At 41.3% G+C, this 10,691-nt stretch overlaps 1 protein-coding gene across 1 annotated transcript in view; it reads left to right on the forward strand.

The window, feature by feature from the left end:
- The first annotated feature begins 6,162 nt into the window (after window positions 1-6,162).
- Window positions 6,163-10,691, forward strand: part of ZNF608 (zinc finger protein 608) — a 125,485-nt gene continuing 120,956 nt past the window's right edge. Inside the window, exon 1 of the mRNA XM_007942220.2 lies at window positions 6,163-7,071. Within this exon, the coding sequence (XP_007940411.2) occupies window positions 6,163-7,071 (909 nt within the window). The remainder of the gene's footprint in view (window positions 7,072-10,691) is intronic.

Genomic DNA, 10,691 nt, shown 5'->3' on the forward strand with positions numbered 1-10,691 from the left:
ATAACAACACTGGTTTATTCAAAAGTCTCCTGGAAGAAGGAGGTGGGGGTGGGGTATAAATGAACTGTGGCTATACTGAAATGGAAGGAACATGCTTAAATTTAACAATAGGTTGTAGGTTAAATATATGGTTCATTACTGCCTAAAACTTAATTTTTGGCTAGTTGGACTCTGAAACGGTTTAAGATTCAGAGTTAGAAAAGATTATTTCATAACGAAGAAGCATAAATTTGTTTTCAGTTATATTAAATTTATGCTGCAGCCTCTCTGATTTGCTTTTGCCAATAAGGGAGTGTGTTTGAGAAGTCCTCACATGCTTCTCCAATTTTCTCTATCCTTTGAAATCCTGTTGTTTTAAGAGCTAACCATTGATTTTTCCAAACTGATATAGCATATGGGATAGCTGGGGTCTTCTAAAGGCTGAAATGTAGATGACACCCCAGGGACACAGGAAATGCCCAAGAGTGATCTGATACCAGGAGGAACCACGTTCTTAAAAAAAGAAAAATTTAAAATCACCACATGGTGTTATGTTATTGTTAATGGGACATATATGAATTGTAAAATATGTACACTCAAAAATACAAAACATCAAAACTAAAAGGGAGGATAATTGGATATCAGATATCTAATTTGCCCCATTACATTTATTAATGTACAGCTTTGATTTGAATACAAATTGATTTATGGAGATCTAAGCACTATTGTAGATTGCATTCCTCTGGTTTATATACCTAGGTAAAGAGTGGAAAGTGCTGTTTATTATTTGCAGCACCAACTATAGTTCATGAGGTGTTGTGAAACAACTAATTGGCAACGTTTTTACAGACTAATATATTGAAAGCTAAAACATGAGTAGATAGCCATGCCTTAAAACATGTGACATAAATATTTTTATTGATCCACAAAGTCATCACTGAATGTTTACATCATAAGCTAAATCCAGATAGCACTAATCCATGTTATATGTTCATTTGACTTAGTTAAGGCACATTCTTAAATTTAATTGTCACGCAGAAATTATAATCTTAGTTTGACAAATCCTTAAAATTTGGCAGAATGATACTTTTAATTGAATTCAGAGCATTCTTTGAATCTTTAGAATTTCTACATTATGATACCTAAAAATAAAGAAAATACAATGAAATGTTAAAAATAAAACATGTTCTAAAGTATTAAATATATTAGCTGTTATAGTACAACACTGAACTTATTTCATATTAACCTCTCTTATCTTCTGACCTCAGAGTCCCATTAACTCAGTTGCTGGCATTTGTCCTACAATAAATTCTAAAATATTTCTGTATTCTTGCTGGATTGACAGATGTAGCTTTCAGAGGAATTTCACCCACTGAAGATATGGTTACAGATTTGGGGGAAGGGGAACTCTGACGATCAGTTTGAAGATGTGGAATGGGATTGCTAAAGGGGTTAATCTTGCCAGCGTATTTATCTCCCAACCAATGTTTTAAAAATGAGACTAGCTAAGAGTGTTAATACGGTTGGCTGGAACCTTATTTTATTATTTTATTTTTTTTGAAGGCGCAAAGACCAGGTGGAAAAGATTTGTACTAATACCAGGGAAGAACCATTCACGTGGTGGTGGCTAGATGGTTGCCAGCGTTCACACTTCAGTGCTTGTAGACTAGAAGACTGGAAACAAAAGGGTTACTTATTTCCCCACTACCGCCTTTACCCCCAGATCGATTTTTCTTATTTAATCAGCGAGTAAAAAAAGAGAGACAGAGGGGAAAAATTGCAGGAAGGGCAAAGTGGTGGGGGGAGGGTTGAAAGCTAGAAGCTGTAGTACAGAAAATCAGTCTTGGGAGTTCGTGCTGCCGAGCCCTTGGAACAAGGAAGGGAAGCCAGCAAAACGCTCGCACAGCCAGCCTCCCTTTTCTCCTCTCAACGCGCTAGTGGCTCATTTGGCTTCCCTCTGCCACCGAGCGATCACATACATTATTTTCCCCAAGATAACACAATCAAACTTGTATTTACCGACATCCTCTCCTCGCAGCCTGTTTGAGATTTGTTTTAATAAATAAGTGTTTATGTGAATGATGTAGTAATTGAAACAGGCGCACCATTTTTCCCCCCTTTCCTTTACTGCAGGAGGTTCCTCAACCCCAATCTGGTTGGAAAATAAAACGCTTTGTCTCCACAACCGCCCCCCACCGCACCCCCACCCGTTCTCAGTGTGTGTTTTATACGTGTGTATATCTCAACCCCCTACAGTAGCCAAGAGAAAGCATCCAGCCAATCAGAGAGCCCAGTTTCATAAAAGCTGCTTTCTGATTGGCCCGATGCGAAAGGGCATTGGGAACAAAGAAAAGTCCCTTTCAGGTATAGAGGCTGAGAGCTCCTTTTGCTCCACTCCCCCTGTGTGTGTGTTGTGTTTCAGTCCTGATTTCAGTGTTGCAGAACAAGCTTGTTGTGTGTGTGCACCAGGGGGATTTCTGTTTTCTTTTTTCTTTTGTTTTTATTTTTTGCTTTTATAAAAAATACACAGGACGGTCTGTGACATTTGATGGTCCATTTTCTTGAATAATAAATTTGTTGAAGAGATTATAATTTCCAAAATAAAGCGGCTGCAACCAAACACATTCAATGCAGTTAGAAGGAAAAGGTCAACTCGATCCAATACAGACCGTAAGTACGGTTGCGTGGTGTGTCTCTATATAGCACTTAGCGGGGACTTCATGCAGGGGAATGTGCGAGTTTTATGCATTGAAATGAGGAACTAGTTACAGGGTTTGGCTTTTGAATTTAGAACAACAACCCAAGAAGGGTGAATTTTATTCAATGGAGGGTGAAGTATTTGTAACTTCTTCACACAAATTAAGCTTGACTGGGCACTCGGGGTAACTTAGAGTAAATTACCTCTTGGGCTTTAACCCAAAGGAGAATAAAAGTGACACAGTTACATATCCTGGTCTGTAGTGTCCATTCTCCAGCTCACCTCACCACCTCCCTCTCCTATCCTAGTAGGAAAGACCCCCTTCCAAACCGAGCCAGAGAAATGGGGGCAGGAGCAGAACAAGCCAGTTTCTGTCGCCTGTCACATCCCAGTGTCCAATAATTTAATATTAAACAAGGGAAGGAGCCACCCATGACATGTAATGGTTATAATGACCATTTTCCACCTCCTTAAATAAGCCAGCAGCGAAAACACCATTAAAGGGGGAGGGGGAGAAGCCCCACCCAACCCAAACAAACCCACAAATAGTAACAATGGTGTGTTTATTACAGGACCTGCATGGGAGCTAGCAAAATGTTTTTCTTTGTTTAGTCCATGAGGGGTCCCTAAAATCCAAGTAGCTTGGAGGCACCCTCTTCCCCCTCCCCTAGGCGTCCCAGTCCATGGCCCCTTAGGAAAGCTGACAAATTGGAGATAAGTTGAGGAAAGGTTTATAAGGTGTTTCTTTAAAACATCTGCTTTGCTCTTGTGTTCATTACATTTCACTCCCTCCTAACTTCCGAGATCCTAGATCTCCGAGAAATGTTTCACATTCATAACTTGTAGCTGTGCCCACTGCAGGGGGGGAAGGCGGGGGGGGGGAGTGGGGCAAGGGGAGGGGAGAGACCTTCAGCTTTTTTTTAAAGACCAGATCAGTATTTTCTTGATACGCTTGTCACCATTTTTGTTCTCACGACAACCTATTGAGCCCTTGATCCTCACGTGATGTGAAAGGCTTGCACTGTAACAAAATCGCTCCTTTTAGATGGTTGGTTGTTGCTAACTCGCCCATCCCCCTCTCCCAGCCCCGACATTTCCAGCAAAGAGACTCTCCACTTCCAATCCATCAACAATTCATTACAGCTTTTAGCTTCCAAACGCCAGCTAATTAAAAATACTAAGCCAAGCTCCGAAGCCATCTGACTAAACACAGGAGGGGGAGGGCGAGAGGAGGAGAGAAAAATAAATAAAAAGGAGACGCACCGTTTGCTGCGACTATCAGGGGGAAAAACTGTCCTGAAAAAGGTCGCCTTAAATTTTTTTTTTTTTTTTGACTCTAATTATCGAATTACCACATGACTGATAGGCTTGAGCGACCGCGAATTTTTTCCCTCCAGGACTACGCTAGAACTCGGTTCCTTTTTCTTAAAACAACATTAAGACAGGAAAACATCACATCCTTTAGGGTAGAAGACTGAACCAATTTTAAACGCCGTTATGCTCCCCACCCCAACGACCTCCCGCCCGGAGCAAATGCTGTTATAAGTGGTTTATCAGTTTACTGATCATCTGCTCCCCTCCCCCTGCACACCTTTCTTTTTCTCCTCTTGCACCTCATCCCACTCTTTCTTCCTCCTTTTACTCCTCCTCCCGCTCTCCTTCCCCCTCCTTTTCTCTTAAGTTAGTTCAAGAAATCAAATCTGTCAGGACGGGCGGAAAAATGCCACTTCCCGACTAACAGGCGGAATCCAGCCCAGATTTTCAGTCCTTTCTTCTTCTTCTTTTTTCCCTTTCACTAATTTATCCCGATGTTAGCACATTCTGTCTTGTTACTAGCGGACGCCTGTAGGTTTGCTACACGGGATCATTACTTACTGATCACGGTGACTCTGAAGTCTGGAACTGAAGGCGGAATGAGAAGTTGGGAAAACTTTTTTCTATAAGCTCTCTCTTTCTCTCTTTCTCTTCTCTCTCTTTTTTTTATTTAAAAAAAAAAAACTATTATTCTCGATGCTTGTTAAGAGGGAAAAAAACCTTTGGTGCTTCTGTTGTGAATGTGAAACATCTTCCAGCTGTACAGTGACACATTTTTTTAAGGAGAAAAGGACTCCTGATCCGTTTGCCAAAAGGGGGATGGGGAGGTGGAATAATGTTATCGAGTGATTATTCTGGCTGAGATGTGTTATTTGGTTTCTTCCTTCTTGATCATTTGGTGTTTAAGTAAAATGAGGCACAGACTTGTTTGCCGAGTGGAGTGGGAAAGGCATTTTGATTTGCTGGCCTAATTAAAATATGATAAAGGATTAAAGGTAAGCAATGTCTGTGTGCGTGTGTGTATGTATATTTATTTATTTTTCTTGACAATCAACTGTTAAAAGGGGGCTGATCCCTTTAAAAACCGTTTTAACTGATCTTTGTCAAACACACACTCATTTGCGGTCATTGAGGCCACCTTGGCGCAGATCACTTAAAGTGTATGTCTTAATCAGTTTCCTGTACAGTCAGTAGCACCATATTTAACAGACTGAGCAATTCTGTGACCTAAGAATACGGTAGAATTGTTTAGATGTGTTTTTTTTTTTTTCCTCAAAAGGCAGATATTTAACCTTTTATTTAACACTGTCTTTTCCATACAGAAATTCTCCTGAAGACATGTGTATTTCGAAATAGGAATAAACTGGGGAAAAGAGGATGGGAGGGAGTTATGTGTATGGGGTGGGGGTATATTGGTCATTTTTTCTGTTCCTTACTGGGAACAAAAACCAGATTGCCCAGACAATTTGTAAGAAGTAATAAAATTAGAAATAAAGAAAATTTAAGCAACAGCATTTTGAAAACTAGCCTCAGAGAACTTCCAGGGTCTGGTCTTTTAAATGGCAAGATCTAGGAAATGTTTAGGGATGTTTAAAGCCGTGTTACTCCCTCTTGTCCAAGTATTCAGACTGTGTTTCTGGGGTTGAGATATCACATGTGTTAGACAAAAATTCTAAACTCTTTTTTTTAAATCTTTTTGAACTTGAATCAGATCCTTAAGAGAGTTTAATGCTTTTTAAAAAGTGATTCTCTTTGTGTTGTTGATAAAGGGATTTTCTTTTTAGCTACTGTAAGATGGTCACTGCCATGGGTATGTTTTTCGGGTTTGATTATTTTCCTTTAAACCTGTTATTGGACTGTAGAGACAATACATGAGCCACTTTACTTTCCATCCTTCCCTGTACCCCTTACTGACTCCCCAGTATTAATCGTTTTTTTATTCTGGTAACATCCAGACAAGAAATATCCGACTTTTCCCCTTCACAGGAAAAGGTGGACCTGGACTGAAGGGTGTAAAATCCCTGGACACATTCCTGGGGCAGGAAAAAGAAGAGGAAGATTAGAAGATTTTTTTTTTTCTTTACGAGAAAGCCCAGCGGAGCTAAACGAATGTCCCCTCATCTCCAAAGGAAAGTTCATCGGATTTTTATTCTAGAGAGCTCATCTTCAGGATGTCAGTGAACATTTCTGCTGCAGGAAAAGGTGTGGATCCAAATACGGTTGATACTTATGACAGTGGCGATGATTGGGAAATCGGGGTTGGAAATTTAATAATTGATTTGGACGCTGATTTGGAGAAGGACAGACAGAAATTTGAGATGAATAATCCCACCAACACCACTAGCAGCAGCAACTCTAAGGATTGTGGAGGTCTGGCCTCCAGTGGGGCCGGTGCTGCTACAGCCTTAGCTGATGGCCTAAAATTTGCTTCTGTTCAGCCCTCTGCTCCCCAGGGGAATTCACACAAAGAGACCAGCAAATCAAAAGTGAAAAGGAGTAAAACTTCTAAGGATGCTAATAAATCTCTGCCTTCTGCTGCCTTGTATGGGATTCCCGAGATCAGCAGCACTGGCAAGAGGCAGGAAGTCCAAGGGCGCCCTGGAGAGGCAACTGGCATGAATTCAGCGCTGGGTCAAAGTGTGAGCAGCGGCGGCGGCGGCGGCAACCCAAACAGCAATAGTACCAGCACCGGCACCTCCGCTGCGACCGCGGGGGCAGCCTCCTGTGGGAAAAGCAAAGAGGAGAAGCCAGGTAAAAGCCAGAGCAGCCGAGGAGCCAAGCGGGATAAAGATGCAGGGAAATCCAGGAAGGACAAGCACGACCTGCTTCAGGGCCACCAGAATGGCAGTGGCGGCCAGGCCCCCTCTGGGGGGCACCTCTATGGCTTTGGGGCCAAGAGCAATGGAGGTGGCACGAGCCCCTTCCACTGCGGGGGCACTGGGAGTGGCAGCGTCGCCGCTGCAGGGGAAGTTAGCAAAAGTGCCCCGGATTCAGGGCTCATGGGAAACTCTATGTTGGTAAAGAAGGAAGAGGAGGAGGAGGAGAGCCACAGGCGAATCAAGAAACTGAAAACTGAGAAGGTAGGATAAAATCGCCTTCCTAGATCTCCCACTTTCCTCTTTGTTTGCATTTGTGTGGGTGTGTGGGGGTGTGCCTCTGTGTGCCTTACATTTCTTACTCTTGCTTTCTGGTTCTTTGGGAAATTCTGTTATATGCATCCTTTATATTTAAATTTGGTATGGGGGCGCTTACTTGTGTAGGTGTTTGGCTCTTGCTTCCAGTGCTGGTGCTGCTCCTGCTCCTGGTGCTAGTGTTTGTGTCCCCAGGTGGGAGGGACTGAGTGCTCTTAGGAGAAGACACTTTTGCCATGCACGTGGGTTCCTGGCCAGTCAGCTAGATGTGATGTGCTTTTAATAGAAAACCCACTCCTGCACCCACTTGACTCTTGTCCTGGTTTATCCCCTAAAGATAACTGTCTTCTGTTTTAATTTACACGTCCTAGTATTTCTGGTAATGTGTCATTAGGTGCAGGGTTCATGTTTCCTCCCTGGAGAGGCATATCGAGGATTCTTTTTTACACTCCACCTTCAACTCATTGCTGGCCCACTTCTTTCTCCAAAATAGTTCTGTCAAAGGATATCCTTGGATGGGTTCCTCCTGTTCCTGGTCCTGAGTCAAACCCCAACCTTGGTGTCCTTGGGTCATTGGTTTCATAACTGTGCATAAAGATTGGAATGCTTTTGCCGGCTGCTAGGCCTTCTACCCCTGTTCCCTCACCCAGTTCTTAGCTGGAGATTTAAGAGTGTTATCACTCTTTGGATCACCCTGGGGCTGGACACTTGGATTTCTAGCTTGACTGGGGAGCTGAAAGGTTGGTAAGAAAAGTGGAATAGACCCGGTGGATTGGTGTTTCTGAAATGTGAAAATATTACCCAAGGGGATGTGGGTGGTAATAGCAAAGTGGAATACTAGAATGATGTGTTGCATTTGAGGAGTATGGATCTTTCTTCTCATCTTTGTCATGACTTTAAAATCTGTAGTCTGTAGGGGACACTGCCTTTGAAAAACTGCTCCAGTGTTGGCGTTGCTCGGGGATAGAGGCCTGTTTTGCTGGTCTTATGATTGCTGTGCATTGAGTAATGTCTGGGAACAGAAGGTGCTCTTGTCCACCAGGCAGGTGGGGAGAGAGCTGGGGGTGACTAATGTTTCTATAAAATTACCCCTTAGATTAATTCTACAGGTTGTGCCTTGCAGAAGCAAAATTTGTATCCTGATGTGGTGTGTGGCACGGGTGTTTGGAAATATGCTTATTAAATAATTTGATGAATGCTATTTTGGTATTTCTGACTTGATCAGAACTATAAATAGTGATAATATGTATTTGGGTAATTTATTTCTGTGTGAAGTTATTCACTACTCTGTATTTAAGCCTATATATATATTTTGTGTGTGCTCAGATTTAAGTTGGAGTACAGGAATAAAGTTTTGATTTTGGGATTTTAGAAGTTCATAAAGGTAACAATTAAGGTGGAGATAATGTAGAAAGTAGAGAAAGTCTCTGAACTCTTTTATTAATATTCCCTTGGTCAGACAATATTTGAAGTGATGACTTTAAATGAGTTTTTTAAAAAAATCCCAGGTTTCAATTCTTATGTTTAAATGTGTAGTTCCACATAATTTCTGTTAAAAAAGCTTTCTGAAATCTTCTTATTAACTTAGTACAGTAGGGCATTTACTTTTGTTGCCAATAGTCTTCAAATTGCAGTTCTAATCTGCTTTAACTGTCTAGATGAATTGCCCTAATCCAGTGCTCACAATGGCTGTGGTTAAGGAGTCAGAGCCATTTGATTGGATTCACTGGCTGCCTGGAATGTGGGAGGTACTGCCCTTTTGCATTCTCCTTAGCCTTTTAATCTTCCAGCCAAATGTTCACATTCAACAATTTTGTTTAGCTGGCAATCGGAACATTTCAGTATCTCAAAGGCTGCTGTCATGGCAACTGAGATTAGAGCGTGGTGTCGGTTCTCCAGTTTTTGTGTTCTTTTCACTTTCCAGTCACAGAGGAAACTAGGTGAAGAATGGAAGAATTAAATTTTTCATATACATACAGCTCATCTTCAGTCAGAGCAGCGTAAATGTGATAATATGAATTACATAAATGAAGAGCAAGCAAATCAACGGCGGGTCTGGGGTGGAGGAGGGGAGGGGAAGTGGAAGAGCACATTGCATTTAGATTCGCTCCTGGCCCCTATGCCCAGAGGGAGCTCCACTTCCAACCACAGCCACCTGTGTTGGCACAAGGGTCCTTTGGGACGGCTTCTAGGGGCTTGAATCCTACAGGCTTGGCTATTCTGTCAGGCTGAGGTTTTGGCTCAGGATCTCAAACAGTATTCCTTAGGACTTCTTTCCACTACCCACCCCCCCCAATCCCAGAGTGACTTTTTTTAAGAATGCTTTTATTCTTGGAGCACAGAGATGGAACTCCTTGCATGAGTGCCACCCCAGAAAGTAACTAATTCAACTAAGTCATGGTTGTGTAATATTAGGCTTCAATTTAGAAAATACTTCCTAATGACGAAGATACCTATTAGAAAGTAAGGATTTAGTAGGACAAGCTTCACCTGACAAGGTGCATCAACACCAAGGCATCTTTAAGAAAGATTTCTTTCGGACTTTTCATACAATGTTTCACTTTAAACCTTTTCTCTGGGCTTATTAAGAGTAAGTGCCTCAAAAGAGAAAATAACTAATTTTTAGCAATCAGATGTGGCTCACGAAGAGCCAAATGTACAAACCAAAAACCTGTATATGTGTGTGAGTTTTTTTTTTTTTTTCCTTGTTTTTTCCTGGTTGGAAGGTTCACAGAGATTCATAAGACTGGCTGTCACTGGTTAATTTTCACAGCATGCTTAAATGTCTATTTTTGGCCTGTTTATTTCTATTTCTTCTATACAAAGTCATGTAAAACATGATAAATTGGACCTTATGAAACCTAATTAAATCAATGAGTGTTCTACTCCTTTATGTGGAAACCACAAGTATGTTGTAAAATCGCCACTCCCTAAATACGTGAACAAAATCAAAACATGCCATAATTCTAAGATGTTTGAACTGTATTTCTATAGCCCATTTTGTGGTTAAGCCACCAGTGACATGTCTGAATAAGTAGATTTGACGGGTTGGCTTTTGGTTGTTAAAACCTGCCTCTCCCCCTCCCCCCTCCTTCTTTTGAAGCATAATAGCCTTGTATTGAGGCGCTTCTTCATGTATCCTCCTTAGCAGCCTCACATCAGTCATGGAGGCATTCAGCTGGGCTAAACAGTTATAGAGAGTAGATGGGTTTATTTGATCATGTGAAAACTCGAAATACATAGAAAAATTCTTAAGAAACAGCTGATACTTAAATAGGAATGATAGACACAAGGAGGTCTTATAGCTGTGTCTTACTGTTCTGATTACTTGGTAAATACTCTGGGAAGAAAAAAAAAAGCTTCTTTAATAGCATATTGCTTTCATTGAGATGGTCCTTGGCATCCTACAGCTGCTGTCTACAAAATGAACCTGTCTATAAAGGATATCATTCATTTCATTTTTTTTTTCCCTTCTTGTAGAAGTCTTTATATATTTCACTAGGGAATTCTGGTGCATTTTGTGAGTGTGAGCAGATTAAGAACATATTTTGATTAATGAGTTTTCTGGG

This window comes from Orycteropus afer, unplaced genomic scaffold (assembly GCF_000298275.1).
Source record: "Orycteropus afer afer isolate SDZICR_OR568_19922 unplaced genomic scaffold, OryAfe1.0 scaffold00086, whole genome shotgun sequence".
NCBI lineage: Eukaryota > Metazoa > Chordata > Mammalia > Tubulidentata > Orycteropodidae > Orycteropus > Orycteropus afer.